Source organism: Malurus melanocephalus, unplaced genomic scaffold (assembly GCF_030028575.1).
Source record: "Malurus melanocephalus ecotype Western Australia unplaced genomic scaffold, MMel_1.1 scaffold_97, whole genome shotgun sequence".
Classification (NCBI taxonomy): domain Eukaryota; kingdom Metazoa; phylum Chordata; class Aves; order Passeriformes; family Maluridae; genus Malurus; species Malurus melanocephalus.
In genome coordinates, this window is record NW_026623329.1 from 1,276,984 (window position 1) to 1,294,055 (window position 17,072).

The 17,072-nt window shown below is 42.5% G+C and overlaps 1 protein-coding gene across 5 annotated transcripts in view; it reads left to right on the top strand.

The window, feature by feature from the left end:
- Nucleotides 1–17,072, top strand: part of TSNARE1 (t-SNARE domain containing 1) — a 391,207-nt gene that overhangs the window by 138,597 nt on the left and 235,538 nt on the right. For all 5 annotated transcript variants that reach the window (XM_057368790.1, XM_057368789.1, XM_057368787.1 and 2 more), the window contains 2 exons: nucleotides 7,124–7,201; nucleotides 13,315–13,384. In XM_057368790.1, coding sequence (XP_057224773.1) covers nucleotides 7,124–7,201; nucleotides 13,315–13,384 — 148 coding nt within the window. The remainder of the gene's footprint in view (nucleotides 1–7,123; nucleotides 7,202–13,314; nucleotides 13,385–17,072) is intronic.

A 17,072-nucleotide genomic window follows, 5' to 3' on the forward strand; every position in this document is an offset into this window, starting at 1 on the left:
AAGCTTAGAAGAATTTTACCTTCAGGTAAAACTTCTTTTTTTAACCAAGGAAAAATGTAGATTATACATTCAGAACTTGGAAAAATAAGAAAAAAAATTAAAAAAAGAAAAAAAAAAAAAAAAAAAAAAAAAAAAAAAAAAAAGAACAGGGGTTTATAAGTGTTAATGCAAAGAGAGACCTTGAGTTAACCCATAGGGAATTGAATTCTTGAATACACTGGCCTCGCCGTGTGAGAAGGGGTTTGAGGGAGGATTGATGCAAACACCAGCTTCATCCCAATTTTTACACCTGCAATTCCACAGGTGCCCCTTCTTTGTGCTGTGGCCATGCTGAGAAGACCCAAACTTTTTGTGAAAAGTCCCTGCACAAATTTGTAACAAAGACCCTCGGAGCTTCTCCACATGAAACCGCCTCACGTTTTCCAATGTTGATGAAAAATCATGTTGCCTGATGAGTGTGATTTTTGCTTACATTCCCCTTTATCACTTATTTCCCTCTAATTTCATCAGGAGGAAATAAAAACCTCCCAAGCTTGCACGCCAGGAGCATTAGACATGATGGTTCTCTTCTCCTTCGCTTCCATTTCCTTTTCTATTTTAAGCTCTTTGTTTTGTAGGAAAGGAGCATTGTTCAARCACATCCTTGGGCAATCCTTTCGACACTGGTGTTTGTTGAAGCTTTTTTTTTGACCAGTTTCAACAGGAGAGCAGAGGTGATGAGGAGAAATGAGGTTTCCATGGTTTGTATGGAATGGAAAAGCAGTGGAAGGGGCTGAGGATTGTGTGAAAAATGGGATCAGACACCGGAGAATCCACAGGGAAGAGCACTCTGGGAAGCTGTTGAGTGCTGGGGAACTGAAAAAGTTGTCTGGGGTGGGTGTAGGTGTTGGTGAATCCACCGCTTCTTTCTTGTCTGTTTTTTTTTTTTTTTTAGCATTTTCTTCCCCATGTGACAATCTTCACTCTTTCTTGTCCTTGGCCTCTCTCACCTTATTCCATCTTTTGGCTTCTATGACAATTGTGGAAAAACTAAAATAAAGACATAAATTTGCCATTTTTCTGCAGAGCAAATCTCTTTTCCTCTCTGGCCAGCAGCCAGAAATCGATGTCTTCCTCTCCCTTGAGTTCATTTCCCAATGCCAGAGGCACAGGACTCTTGTTGAGGATCACAGCCTTCAAGAAGGAATTATTCTCTTGGAAAATGCTGTGAAAAGGGGGGAATTGAAGCTTTGCAATGGCTCCAGTGGTCCTGGAGGAGGAAGGTCCTTGGTTCAGACTCATCCTCTCAGCTGGGTTCTGAAAGGGTTGAGCCACGGGGCTGAATCCACACTGACAGAGGTAAAGTGAGGATTTTGGGGTAGATGGTTTGAAATCAGAGGGAACAGGTTGCTTCCTGCCTGCTTTTAACTCCCTGCAGGTGTTTCGTGGTACAAAAGAGGAGTTTGGAGACCAAGTAACTTTTTGAGGGAGTTTTTTTGGCAAAAGATTGTGCTGTAACTTTGGTTAAAGCTGTCAAAGGAAAAGCTGTCTGCTAAGGAAAGTCACAGATTCCCTACAGCATCTGTGACTTTCCTTAGCAGACCACAGATATAATTCTTAGTGGTGCTTTGGGGATAAATAAATTACAATTTGAGGTGCTGAGTTGCTTTCCTACGGCCACATTGAATATTGTAAGCAGAAAGATCAAATTCTTGTTCGGTTTTTCCTCTTTCCCCCTTTTTTTACTGGAGTTACTTTAATTACTGCTGCTGCTGCTTCTTCCCTGCAACTTTTAGATTATTTTGGGTTTGCTGCAAAATTGAGTTCAGGGAGGCAATTGACTTCACCTGGCTGCAGAAAAGCCATTAGGAGCTCCAAATTAGTGTGAAATAATTAATGGGAAAGGAAGATTAACGTGGCAAGCGCGGGCACTTTTCATTAACATCAAGCCAAAGGATTTTCCTGTAGGTGCCTTCAACACGTGTGTTGTCCTGGACCTCCAGCAATTCCCTCTGGACATTAATTATGTCCAGATCACTCGAGACAAGACCTTATAAGCCTGGTCAGGCACTGTGTTTGGTTTGTCTTGAAGAGGAATTGGGAGAAATTCCTGCTGGGATTTCTCCTCCCTGCCAAAGCCGCTGTGGGTGGAATTTGGAGCTGTCCCAGCACCAGAGAGCCCCAGGGATGCTCAGGTGCATGAGAAATATTTTCTCCCTCCTGAGCAGGGCTGGGAGAAGCAGACAATTGGTTCCTGGGTTATTTTGCTCCAGGCACTGTGTCCCTCCATTGGCCAGTCCTCACCCAGATTGTCTCCTGTAGACAGAATTGTCATGAATTAAATTAAATTAAATTATAATTTCACTGAAAGCGATGTACACTGAGTGTTCTCTGCAGCAGTGGTTGCAAAAAACACGTGTAAAGCTTGTTTGGATTTTTAAGCTTCTCAACCACTCCTCACAAGCCCCTAAAAAGAGATTCTAGCCAGGCTGGGCTCTGTCACTTCTCTCAAGAAGCAAGTGGTAGAAAAAAAAAAAAAAAAAAAAAAAAAAGAAATGGCCCCAAGATTTGCCAGGGAAGGTTTGTATTGGATAATAGGAACAATTTCTTCATTGAAAGGGTTATTAGGCATGGGGAGAGGATGTCAGAAGAAGTGATGGAGTCACCTTCACTGGAGGTGTTTGGAAGATGTGYAGATGTGGCACTTTAGGGACACGGTTTAGGGGTGGATTCAGGAATTCTGGGTTAATGGTTGARCTTGATCTCAAAAGTCTTTTCCAAGCTAAATAATTCCATAATTCARTTTCCMTTTTTTCCCYCYYTTTTTTTCACCTTTTTGKCATTTATCCWGAGTGTGACAGAGGTCTAAGATGCCACCTYTTCMTAGCAGATGGGTGTGAGGTGATGTTGCATGACWRGATTTAAAMTCACAGATTTTTGCCCAGAGGAATAAATTTCTGGGATAAAACTCCACACTCAAGTCACAGAATTCCTCAAGATCCTCTTCCCRGCTGAGGTCTCCCCCTGCAGAGTGTGCATTGACAAACTTTCCTTTGGCAGAGCAGGTTTGRAAAGCTCTTCTTTCCATCTGCTGCACCTACCTGGTTGCCTGTGGGGCTTTTCAGGCAAAGGAAAGAAGAATTAAATAGGGAAATATCAGAAATGCCATTTTTTAGCTGCTGCTGCTTTAGGAATTGGTTGGTGGGATTTTGAGTGGTTTAGTGGAAAGTTTCCCTGCCCTGGGTAGCAGGGACAGATGATTTTTAAGGTTCCTTCGAACCTTAAACATTCCATGATTTTTATGAGTAAAAATAAACATAACAGCAATAAATATAGCAGGGCATCACCGTCTGCTAGGCAAGGAGAAGGCTGAACTGCTAGCAGAGGAGGTTGGGTCGTCCTAGGATCCAAGGGGATTTTCCTGGAAAATAAATGGAAACTGAACAAATGTTTTCAGAAATGCCCAGTTAAGGGACTAAAGAAGAAACCATTTGCATGTGGGATTCTGTAACACATCCACTGCAAAACCTTCACAGCCTTGAGCATCCACAGCATAAATAAAAGTCATTTTTTTCCCAGCTGTGGTCCTGAACTCTGTTAGTGTCGAGGCATGTATTTAATGCATAACATAATTTAATGCATATCAGAAACCTCCTATTCCTTCTTGGGGAATCACAGTATTTAAGTATTCACTTGATGTRATCAAAGATGTTTAATTTTTCATCAGACTTCACATTCACTTTGCTTCTCAGCCTTGGTTTGTCTTCCTTGGCTTGGTGGTACAGATGCAGTTTTGCTTTGCTTTCTGCTGCTGTTTTTAAATTGTTCTGCTTGTCTGCTTGAACTGCTGCATCCTCCATGAATAGTTACAGCATCTTGCCTTGATGTGTTGAAGCTTGAAATTGGAGTAGTTAAAACRGCCTCCTTGTTACTATTTTCTTTTCTTTTGCAAAATAAAAACTAAATAAAGCTGGAACTGGCAGCATGCTGTGACACGAAATGAGAGTCCAGGGGCCAGAAACTGCAAGTAAGATACAGTGCAGTTTTCTCAGAAAAAAAACATGCCCCAAGAATTGCATTTTCAAAGGGATTGTTTGAAAATTTTGGACAGAGGTTTTCATCTGCCTTATTTATTTTTTTAAATTTAATTTGCATTTTGTTAGGTATGGGGGTGCTGTCTTTTAGATACATATGGATTGAGAGGTCTTTGAGGGGGAGCTCATGACTTCACAGTCCTCTTCTGTTTAAACGAATAAATAATCTTAACCACAATGAATATGTGGAGGTTTAAAAAATGAATTATTTCCATGTCTTCAGAGTATGATCCTCATGCATTTTCTCTTTCCCATTAGGGAATTGTGGCACAGGGTGAGAAAATCGGTCTCCCACCAATAAATATAAATAAATCTCACCATCCCAAATCAGCACCTGAATTTCTGGATGGTTTTTACCTTCATGGAACAGCTCAGGACTCTCAGAGTTGCTTGGTGTTTCTTTCTTAGGTGTCCACAGTCTGTGTGGTGAAACTGATCCTTCTCCTGCCTTTTGCAACATTTGGGACATTTAATCTTTCTTCTTAGTGTGACTTTGACATTTTAAATGACTCCTCAGAGGTTCCTGCTGGATGCTGTGCTGGAGTGTCCCCTGTGGGAACACACTGAAGTCTGCAGGGTGGATTATTTGTGGATTTAATGCAATGCTGTTCCCAGCTGGGTGATTACATTTGAGGTCTTGAGGGRGTTCCCAGCCCTTGGTTTGGTTGTATCATGGTTCACCTGAGGCTGTATTCAATACCTGAGTGCATGTGAACTCAGGATTACTGAGCCAGGCTAAAAATCTGTTGAGGCAAATCCAGTGATTCTAAGGAAAGAAGAGAAATAAAAAAAGTTTAACAGACTCTCTTTCCCTCCTCTACCCGTCCAAAATGAGTTCTATCCCAAAAGGTGCAGACCAGTCTTCTCTAGAATGTTAGCACCCTCAAAAYACAAGAAAAACCTCCTAAAGTGGGGGTCATCACAGTTTTAAAGATCTAAAAATCTTATCCTGTGCTGCTCTTTCGCCAGGGATTTAATGAGAGGTGAATCTTGTTCATAACAAGGGAAATTCCTGGGGGACAGGTGAGCCCACACTGATTTCTGCTGTTCTACAGCCTCATCTGTAAAGCAAAGCAAAGGAGTGTCTGGGACAGCTGATTTAGGAGGAGCTACAGGAAGAGAAGAGTGGGAAAATCTCCAGCAATGAGGCCCTGTGCATTTGGATTAAACACCATTTAATACCCTGGATTTGTGTCATCCTGRCAGGCTGATCCGTGACTTTATTTACAGGGCTGAACTGTCACATGTGAGTGTGAGAGGCCATGGTAAATCTGCTCTTTGGGTGTGCAGCTGCTCCTCCAGGACTGGGAGATTCATCCTCAGCCCTAACCCTTGCAGTGCATCCAGCAGGATTCTCATTTTGCCCTATTTCCCTCGTTTTTGCCTTGCCCCATCGCTCTCTTTCTGTTCTGCCAAGTGCATGTTTGGTATGTGGTTTTTTGAGGGAAATCTGGATAAAGATGCAGAGTAGGTCAGAGTTCCAGCCTTCTGATTTGGGAAAAAAAAAAAAAATAGTTTTAGCTCCTGTTTGAGTCTGTGATGTTTTACCTCAGAGGAGCAGCTGGGTAAAGGCAGGGGCTGTTGGACTAAAGCCCTGGGGTGCTTTAGGATGTGACCAAAAATTCAGGTAAAGCAGCTTCTGGGAAACCCGCAAAAGCTGACACAGGTGGGAGGTGGAAGAGGGCTAAAAAACACGTGAAAATCTGCTGGAAAGCTGCTGCCATAAAACTGGTGCCAAAGTTTCAAATGATTGTTTCTCTGGTGACTGATCAGTCACAACTGAAATGCCTGGTTAAACCTTATTTATGTGATGTATCTTTTCTCTGTAATATGGACTTGATACAGTCATAATTAACATTATTAAGATGAAGGATGGTAGATTTAGATGGGATATTTGGAAAAAAAATTTTCCCTGTGAGGGTGGGGATGTCCTGCACAGGCTTTACAGAGAAACTGTGGCTGCCCCATCCCTGGAAGTGTYCAAGGCCAGGTTGGATGGAATTTGGAGCAATCTGGGACACTGGAAGATGTCCCTGCCATGGCAGGGGTTGGAACTGGATGATCTTTAACATCCCTTCCAACCCAAACCATTCTGTGATTTTCTAGTTCAACCTCATGTCACTCTTTCTCTGGGGATGATTAAAGTGTGGAGAAGCCTGGTGTAGTTTCAGGGGTTTTAAATTTGAGAAATGAAGATAAAAACAAACAGCAAAAAGCAAACAAATAGCCAAAACAAATGGACAAACAAAATGCCACAACAACAACAARCAAACAAAACCAAGCAAAACCAAAAAAATCAATCAAAAAATAATCCCATCCACCACCAAACTGAAACTCCAAAATGTTCAAATCCCCACTTCAGTGTTCTCCTTGTAGGGAAAATTTGAGTACCTTGGCTAACKTGGGATCTTGTGAATGAAGTTGTGAGAATTTTTCCGGGCACCAGCAGTAAAAATTCCTGACACTGACTCATTGCCCCTTGCATTTGAGCTATCAGGAAGAATCAGSAAGAAAAGGAGCCTCTCTTGGGGGTTAGGAGAGGAATGTGTGGAGCTCCCATCTGAGCTCCCACCTCCCTCCTRTCCCAAAAGCTTTGACCCCATGGACCAGGTGTCCTCTGCTCATTGCTTCYCCCTTTTCTGTAGGCAGGAGCTGCTCCTGTGCCCTCCTGCACTGAAAAGTACTGCTTGACCATCACTTGGCCTTGAGGTTTCTCATCAGTCATGGTCCTGATTATCCCATTTCACAAATCAAGTGGAATTATTTGTTTTCTGAGTGCTGATAATCCCTACAAATGCCATCTCAGTCCATGTGGGCTGTACCCACCATGGTGCAGCAGCATCTTTCCTGTCCATGGGGTGCTGGATTTGTCTGTCTGGTGGAGGTTCTGTGACCATTCACTGTGTGAGGCTGCATCAGATCACCCTACCTGAGCTAAATTTCTGCAGCAAGGAGGAGCCTCCATCTCCCCTTCCAAGCACCATGCCCCTTTCAAAGTGATTGGTGGTATCCAGTATAAATTTAATTTTTKCCTCTTTTTCTCTTCACAGCCACCCAGATCGATCCCAGTGAACTGCAGGAACTTTTTCAGGAGACCTCAGCCARCGTCTTCCGAATTAACTCCAATGGTGCGTAAAATGAAAGGTTTCCTCGTGGATTCTGTGCTGTCCTGCTGATGATTCCTGTGCCTGGACACGGCCCCTGGCAGCTCCCCTTGTCAGGGAGCAAATATTAATGCAGCTTTTGGTCTCACGAGCAGCAGCACATGTCCAATACACGGCTCCTTGTAAGATGCAAAAATATTCCACCATATGTTCCATCCAACAGGCGCAGATACATTCCAATCCTTGCTGAGGCCACATCCTTTTTCTATTTTTAATTGTRTCATCTGTTACAATGGAGAGTTAGGGCTCAGAAAGGTGGAACAAGCCAGGCTCATTTTCAAATGTGCTGCAGACAGAGCCTGGCACATGAGCTTGCAGAGCATCCATCTCCCTGAGGAAAAACAGCAGCACCAAAACTCTGCTGCTGTTCTTCACTCYGGGCAGGGGTTTTATTTCTGCTTGTGTTCTCCTGCTCCTAGAGATCAGAATCTTCCCTCCTCAGCTCATCAGTTTTGTTGGATTAGTCTGGAGGAATTTATCTTGCAGACAGATATAACCCAACATTGCTGAGTGGATGGAAATGTTGTGGTACCCCAGTTCTAAAATATTAGTGTCAGACAGGGATCTAAAATTATYGGTGCTGATAGACCTTGAAATTGCTCTGAAATCACCTGGACAGCTTCTGTGTCTGTTCTTTCTGTGTCTGTAGGGACTGGGTGACAGAGAGGCCTGGCCTAGGTGCAGGGAAAGAATTTGATTGCCTCCTCATTTTCTAACTCCTCCCCAGTATATCCCAGGTGTAGAGCCCCAGTTATTGTAGCAAGGGATCCTTGTGAGAAGAAGGATGGGAATTAAAAACTTCTAAAACACAGTTGTCTCTTTTTAAAAAAGTTATGTATGCTCCATCTACCTGGAAAATTAGAGCACCAATTTTTCCATAAGTACAGGGGATTGGTGACCCTTCTCTTTGTGACATACATGCCATGTAAAAAAATGAATTATGGCCACTGTGGGGGCTTGAACCTCCCAGCTGTGAGCACAAATATTTGGCTTGCAGGTGGGTGAGCAACCCCACAATAACACACAGAAATACCTGCAYTTGCAGCAATTTTGGTTGCTCCAACATCAATAGTTTTAATTTGACCATGGTTGCAATGAGTGATTGTAGCACTTCTGCCACCAAGCTGAGGGCTCAGTCTGAGGTTGTGCAACTTCTCATGTGTCTGTGGGTGCTGCTCCTGCCCAAACTGGCCGGGTTAGGGCTGACTTGATGTGTCCCTGTGCCTGAATCACATMTTCCACGGTGGAGTTTCTCCTGAGAAAACTTGAAAGTGAATGGAAAATCTCTTTTGAAATGCCACAACCCAATTTCTGTTTTCATTCTTTGTCAGAATTGCATTAACCCCTTCAATTAGCATTTGACAGCCTCTGTTGCTGTTATTCCTCCTCYTGAGATGGTGATGATGTGTTTTCTGTGTAGAGTTGCCTGAATTGAGTGCTCTGTGAAGCAGATAATGACAATGCCTGTACTTAAAGCTGCTTTGCAAAAAATGGAGAGAGTGCAGAGAAAAGCCACAACTGTTTGAAGTCTGAAAATCAGATTTTAAAATTYGTGCCATCCAAATTTCTGTTTGAGACATCTAAGAGGATTCAATCAAGGTATGTAAGTACCTCTCTAGGAAGAAAAACATCAAATAGATATCATGGGGCTCGTTAATCTATCACTCTTACACAGAAAGAGATCAGGAGATAGGAGTTGGAGCTAGACAAATTCAATCCTTCTGCATGAGGATAACCAGCCATTAGAAYTGCTTATGGAGGGGGCTTGATGGATTTGGCTTTCCCACAAACCTTTAAATCAAGATTCAAATGTCTTTTTTAGAAGATGCAYTTTGGTCCAGCTGCAGTCTACAGTCTTGATATGGGAGTGATGGGATGAAATTTTATGGGAGGAAATCAGATTGGATAATCAAAATTGCTCTCTCTGGCCTTTAAAATCTATGAACCTATGAATCTATAATGCCTTTTGAAGTGCTTTCAGGTTGAAGAAATGCCCATAAGATACTCTGCTGTTGTTGCTCTGTTCACCACCCATATTATATTTTGTCTGAGAAGATCACTTTCATTCAGTTTATTTTTCATATTATTTTCCCCCCAAAACAGGTAGAGCTTTTTAGGAGGGGGATGCTGAATGTACTGCTAAGATTTGGCAGTGCTAACTCACTTTAGGTCAAGAAGTTTTAGGGTAAAAAACGGGGAAGAATGCCCATGATTCTTTCTGTACCCTAAAGTCTCTTCAGGAAACTCAGCAAGCTCTGWCTTGGAGCACAGAGAATAAATCAGTGCTGCTGTTTGTGTGGCACCATGCAAGGAATGAGCAGGCACATTCCAGGTGGTCACCAGGTGATGGGGTTACTTCTCTTGTGCTTGACCATCCTAAAAATTGCATAAATCCCATCACAGCTCTTCTTTCCCTCCTTTTCCTGTCTTGTCCCGGCCTCTCTGGAGTTTTTCAGGTTTCCCCACTGCATTTGGAGATCAAACCTGAAAGGTTCTTCTCTCTCGTGGGGTGCTGAAGATCACAGAATTATGGAGCCATAGAATCATTAAAGTTGGAAAAGGCCTCCCGGATTGCCAAACCCAACCTTTGACTGAATGCCCCCAAGGCCACCAAACCACATTGTGAAATGTCTTGTGGATTTATTTTTGAGAGCTCTCAGGAGTTGTGACCCCAGCCCTTCCCTGGCCAGGCTGTTCCAAGCTGTCACAAATTCCCCATGTTAGGTTTTTGTTGTTTAGATCCTAAAAACTCCAGGTTGTGGGCAATCTCAGCAATGCTTTTTGTGTCTGTGGGRAATGACTTCTTTTTAATGAAACAAGAAGTCAACTTTGTACCAGGATTTTAAAGCACCATTGAATTTTATTGAGTAACACTGCAGAAGTAATAAACACTGTGTGCTTTGTCCCTCTTTGCTGTCCTTATCCTTTTTACAGGATTTTGAGCCTTAGGGGTGATTTAAATTCTTCTTGGGCACTTCAGGACTTGCTTCCTTACCAAGGGGATTTTACAGCTCTGAGTTGATCATGCCTGTTCTCATCTGTAAATGCTTCCTGCTCCCTTTTTCTGCCATGAAAATGGAAATCTTCCTAATTTGTTGAGTAAAAATTTTAGCCAGGACAGCTGGCTCTGTTATGTGCAACTGGATCACTCTCCTGACAGGTCTTGAGCTTATAGGGTTTTTTAATGCCATCTCTTACAGATGTGTGAAGGGGGAGAGAGAGATTTTTCCCAATCTTTACATCTGGTTTCTTTCTTTTAATCTTTTGGGGCTGTCCAAGTTGAAAATAGGGAAAGTTCAGCGACTCATAGAGTCACAGAATGGTTTGGGTTGGAAGGAATCATCTTTTTCAATCCCCTGCCATGGGCAGGGACAACTCCCACTATCCCAGATTGCTCCAAACCCCGTCCAACCTGGCCTGGAACACTTCCAGGGGTGGGACAGCCACAGCTTCTCTGGGCAGCCTCCACCAGGGCCTCCCCACCCTCACAGGGAAGAATTTCTTCCCAATATCCAATCTGAACCTTCCTCCATCGGTATAAATCCTCTCCCCCTTGTTCTATCACTCCATGCCCTTGTCCAAAGTTCCTCTCCAATTATCCTGGAGCTCCTTTAGGCACTGGAAGGGGCTCTAAGTTCTCTCTGGAGCTGTCTCTTCTCCAGGTTGGACATTCCCTGTTGTCCCAGCCTGGATTAGAGGCTCCAGCCCCTCTGAACATCTCCATAGGCACCTCTGGATTTGCTCTGACAGATCAACATCCTTCTTGTGCTGGGGGTCCCAGAGCTGGGTGCAGAACTCCAGGTGGGGTCTCACAGGAGGAATCACCTCCATTGACCTTCTGGCCCCTCCTCTTTTGATGCAGCCCAGGATAATTCAGCTTTCCTGACATTCWGGAGACTCATTTTGGTATCTTAGTACTGCTGTTTTCCAGAAAGGATCTCTATCAAATGGTGACCTTTGACCTCCAGAGTGCATATCTTGTCATTTTGGGATAACTGGCATTTATTTAGTTTTCCTAATATGATGTCTGAATTGGAATATCGGGTAAAATTATTGGTAAGGACTTAAACCGAGGTCACTTTCTCACCTCACTGACAAGTCCTTTCCTCAAATCTTGCATTCATGTCTCAGATTATTTTCACCTTTTTGTAGGTATTCCAAAARCAGTGAACAAATCTGACAGCTCCTGGATTTGCCTCAGTGTACAATGGCATGAGTGTGAAGTCCTGAACTGTTTTGTACAGGAAAACTGCTTCCCAYTCCAGTGTTCTCAAAAGCAGCCACAAAATTCACTTTGAATTGTCCTTGTTTTTGCAGGTCGGGTTAGAAAGGTTCATGGATGCTGTAGCTGCTGTTTTTTTCTTCAGGAGTTGCACACATGACATTAATTTGTTCTTACAAATTCAATGTCCACACAGGTCTTTTCTTTATCTTGGCTTTCTGTCCGTTCTCTACAGACCACACTCTGCTTTGTTCTGAAGGGTTGATGGCCCTGAAAATATTTTTAGTTCATGCAAAATGTTGTATTTGAACTGGACAGCATGTAGAATCCAAGGGAAATGGATTTGTTAGGATTGTGGAGAGGAAAAGAGGGAATTACAATATCCATGAAACCTCTGCAGGGTCAGTRCTGTTCTTCTACAGAAGCAAGTGGTTATTAGTGAAAACTTCCCATTTATTCTTTAAAACATTGTACTTCCAGCAAGGAAGAATAATTATTAGCTCAGTTACAGACAATTCCTTGAGGCTTTATATTACTGAATCTCCGAACTCTGCAGTAAAATCTGTTATTGAGATCTAGCATTGGTGGAAATATATGGTGATATTCAAGGTTTTTTTGAATATTCTTGTAGTTCGGGCACATTAGTTACTTTTTATACTCTTTAGTGACTTTTGGTGTCAAGCCAGCGGAGCCCAAAAGAGAAGAGAGGATTTTGTCTGTCAGTGGAAATATAATTAAGTGACTTGTTTAAAATTACAGGCCAAGTCCAAGTCTGCAGAGTCATTAAAACAGAGGATTTCTTAAATTTCTGCAGCAATAATTGAGCCAAGTTTCTAATCTGTTCTTCTTTCTTTCCTTAAATATTGAAGCGTGACTGATAACGGGTTATGGGTTTTTTACAATTGGAAACATCCTGAGAAAAATCCCACATGTAAATATCAAGAATGTAATTTATTTCACGTGTTCCATTGTGARAAATCTTGCAGTGCTTTGCATGCTTGCTATGCTAAGTCCTAAAGTAGTGACCTGTAGTTAATTTGAAAGTGAATTGAGACAGTGGCATTCAAGGGTGGAAGGAGACAACAGTGCTCCTAGATTTCTGCTTTTACACACACACTATAAATATAAATATAAATATAAATATAAATATAAATATAAATATAAATATAAATATAAATATAAATATAAATATAAATATAWATTTCTTAAATATTAAGTCACTGCAAATTACAACACAAGCCATGTTTCCACCTTCCAGCTGCTTTTAGGGCATTCTTTTCTCCTGATGGAAAAGCCCAAGCAGTTGTTGAGCACAGTAACAGGAGATGATCACAGCTCCATTTTATCTGAGACAAAAAATAGAAAACATTTTGAGTGTTAAAGTCTCGAACAAGAAGATGAAAGATATCAGAGTGGACATCATGTTCTGCYTCTTAATTATTATTCAGAGCAATAAATAGTTATTATGTATAATAATAAATAATAATAATAGATCATTGTGGRCTCCTTTCCAGCTGTTCATGTTTTCCTGCACAGTTCTGTGTCACCTCCAGGCTGGAAGAGTCAGAGATCTGTGCAAGGTCCATGGAAATGAGGTTTTTCTGACAAGGAGTCAGATTCCATCATGTTCAACATGGATTCACTGTTTATGCTTCCACAGGACCCAATTTATCTTTCTTTTTAATGGTTATTGGTAGATGTTGTTCCCTTGGTCTCATAGGTTACTTGTTCAAACACTTCATGTRCCTTTTAAAAAATAAAATAAAAGACAAACATCTGAACTAAAATCCAGTTGATATTTTTGGTTTGAAAAAATGTTCTTCTTCTTTATCTGTTCTTTCTCTGCTGTTGACAGTGACCTCTCTGGAAAGAAGCCTTCGATCTCTGGGGACCTCGAACGATACTCAAGAGCTGCAGGATGGACTGTGAGTTTATTTTAAATTGTTGCAGATCTTTCTTTGTGCCGGCCCTTTCATTTTTTCCCCTCATCTATCCTCACCCTCTCTTCAGTCCTTTTATTATAGCTGGACACCTTTTTGTCAGGATTACTTCATTTTTTTTTCTGTTTCTGTCGGTGATTAATGGTGGTTGGATGCGTATTGATCGTATAAAGCTTTCCTTCTGCTGGTTTCAAGTGGCAGAATATGGTGTGGAGATAACACAAAAAAAATGGCCCACAGTGACAGAGGCCATTCTGTGGTTCTGTAGTTTTGTTATTTTTCTGTTGCCTGTTGTTTTTTTGTTGTTGTTGTTGGGGGTGGTGGTTGTTTATAGTTAAGGTGATGCTGGAGTAGGAAATTACTGTGCTGGTTTTGGCTGGGGCAGAGATAATTTTCCTCATAACAGCCAGCATGAGGCTGTGGTTTGGATTTGTAGTGGAAGCACTAAAAATGTTGATAATCCACGGATGTTTTGGTTACTGCTGAGCAGTTCTTACACAGAGCCTTTCCTGTTTCTCAATCCACTCCACCAGCAATCAGGGAGTGAGTGAGGGGCTGTGGGGGCTTTAATTGCTGGCTGGAGTGGAACCAAAACTTTTGTAGCTTTTTCCTTTTCTTTTACTCATCCCTGCTTCACTTCACCAAAGTCCATGAACCCAAGAGAAAAAAGAAAAGGGACTTCTGACAGGGGCATGTAGTGACAGGACAAAGGGGAATTTTTTAAAGTGAAAGAGAGTAGGTTTAGATTGGATATGAGGAAGAAATTTGTTACTGTTAGGGTGGTGAGACCCYGGCATAGGTTTCCCAGGGAAGCTGTGGCTGCCCCATCCCTGGAAGTGCCCAAGGCCAGATTGGATGGGGCTTTGAGCAGTCTGGGATAGTGAAAGGTGTCCTTGCCCATGGCTGGAACCAAGTAACCTTTAAGGACCCTACCAACCCAAACTATTCCATGATTCTATGAAAAAAAAAATAAATAAAAAGAGGAAGAGGATATTTTACAGGAGGAAAAACGTACTGCAATGTTGGAAGCCGCATCCCAGCATCACGTGGCGCAACACTGACAAAATGAAACTTGAGTTGCAGTTGCAATAGACACAGTTCATTAAACCCCCTCTTCCAGAGCTGTGTACACACAAACACACACAGTTAKCTCTCACTGTACATGTGCTAATTACACAATTCAAATGGCTTTTCCAAATGTGGCACTGCTTATTAAAGGTGCCTCCCTTCATGCAGCTTGCATGCAAAAATCAACTTTGTTTAGGATGTGGCTCTAATTTCGTGTGTGTCRCTGCAATTCCTCCTGAGATTGTAAAGGAAGAGGAGAATTTTGGGGTTTATTTCTTTATTTACCTGATGGAGATGACTTTCCCTATGCAGTATAAACTCTCAGACCCATTTGCAGAATCTCCTTTTCTCTCCAATCCATTGCTTTCACCAGGGTGTCAGATCTGCCCTAATTCACATATTCTCTTCAAATACTAACTCAAATACTCTATTTTGCAAACCAKGGGATTAAAAATAGTCATAGTAATWACAGTCAGAAGATTTGAAAGTAAATTTAGGAGATTGGAGAGGAYGTAAGAGTAAAAAACTCAGCCTGTGGAGATCGATGTAATCAGGAAAGATGTTTACATGGACAAAATTATTTGCAGCATAAAACACCTTAATAAGTGCTGGAGATCCTTAACCCAAGAAAGACTTCGTGTCATGCAGCCGTTGTGTTTGCTCTCCTAAACCATCCTTTTTTTTTTTTTTTTTAATTAAAGAATCAATTCCTCGACTCTTCAGAGCACTCCAGAAACATGGGCAGATAATTTTCCCCTTTCCTGAGCAGTTGCATAAATAGATGCATAAGGCACTAATTGCACTCATTATTTTTTGATCTCCGAATTATCATTAATTGTCCAGATAGTTAATGCAGCTTTATTTTAATTTTAACTGTTCTTCCCTAGCCCTGGCATCAGCCCCAGTATTCCTCCAGCTGTCTCCTGCTTCATCCTCTCTCCCTATTCTCCAACAGGTCTCCTGTTTGACTTCTCATATCTCCAGACAGAGCATTCCAGGGTGCTGTGCTGAGGAGGACCAGCAGCTCCCTTCCCCTCAATCCTCCTTTCTGTCAGGACAGGGACAAATCSTGTCCCAACACTGACGTGTCCTTCCAGTGCCTTCCATTTTTCATCACCAGATGCAGGCAAACAGCCTTGAGTGCTCTACAAGAGCCTCTGCTTGTCTCTCATGAGAGCTGCACCAGCAAAAAGCAGCACACCATGAATCACCAGAGCTGGCAGGGCTGCATAGATCTCTGCTCAGGAGGGTCAGCTCTTCAGGTGAGACCTTTGGGGCAGCACTTTCTGCTTCCCCGGCTGCAAATCATGGCTTAATCTTCCTCCTGTGCCACTTGACCCCTTTCCTTCAGAGGCTGATGCATTTCTCTCCTTGAACACCCTCTAAGRTGGAAGATGGGAGCAGTGAGGGAGCATTTGGCAGGTTTATAGCCGTGGTTATTAGGAAAAGGATAATGGTTTTTGGGTGTCTAAGTAGGAAAATTGCCACAATTTCTACTTTCTTGTTAAGTGGCTGTCACTCTGCCTAAAAYGAGGCTGCCTAAAATTAGGCAGATGAGGGAGGGAAGGCAGAGAATTTGGGAATAGAGATTAATGGTGAATAGTTCTGCCACACAGGACATTCAGCTCCTGYGGTCTGTATTCTGCAGTGGTGTTTTCTGACCTAGCTGCAGGGTCCTGCTAAAACAGAGGGGGGGAARAAAAAAGCAAATTCACCTGATTGCTTTTCAAATTCATGCAGACTTTCTGCCTCTTATGCACAGGACTCACAAAGGCATCAGATGAAAGCAGAATTCTGACTGTCAGATTGGGCTGCTCACTACTTTGAAATGGTTTCTCTGCTTTTGAGAGGCGAGTCTTTCAGAATAAGGACTCTATTTGTGGCGAGGAAATTTGGGAGAGCTCATCCTAAATGGAGAGCCAGCTCTAGTCAGTGAGACAGGCTTGGCTGCTGCTGAGAGCAGGGTGTGTGTGAGACCCAAAATGAATAATCCTGGTCAAAGCTCTTCCCAGAGCCAGCACAAACATTTGAGTGCTGGAGCTGGATGTCCTGGTGAGTGAAATGCCCACACAAAGCTCTTGGCTGAATGCAACTGACCCTGGATTAATTGGGGAGGGTGTGGGAGCAAAAGGAAAAATGGTGCATGGAGCTGGGATGAGAAGCAAAGGCAAAGCTGAGGCTTTCTCCAGTGATGCAGGAAAAATTTGACTTGTTTTTTTTTCTCTGACCTCTGGTTTAATAATCCAAGCTTCCAAGGCATTTATCTGCCTCCTTAGCCAGAGTGTGTGGGATGAGTGAGTTCTCCAACATTAGGCACTGAAGGTAATGAGCTTTTAATTTAGGCAAATCAAATTAAACACCCAGGTAGAGCACTGTCTCCGAAAGACTGGGAAAACCCGTCTCCTTTCTTTTGACTGGTGTGGCTGGTTGGTCTCCCAACATCCTCCACAAATTGGATGAAAATGAAAACCTCCCTGTAACCTGGACAAAGCTCTCTGAGAAATGTTAGAAGAAGGAGAAGGAGAAGGAGAAGGAGAAGGAGAAGGAGAAGGAGAAGGAGAAGGAGAAGGAGAAGGAGAAGGAGAAGGAGAAGGAGAAGGAGAAG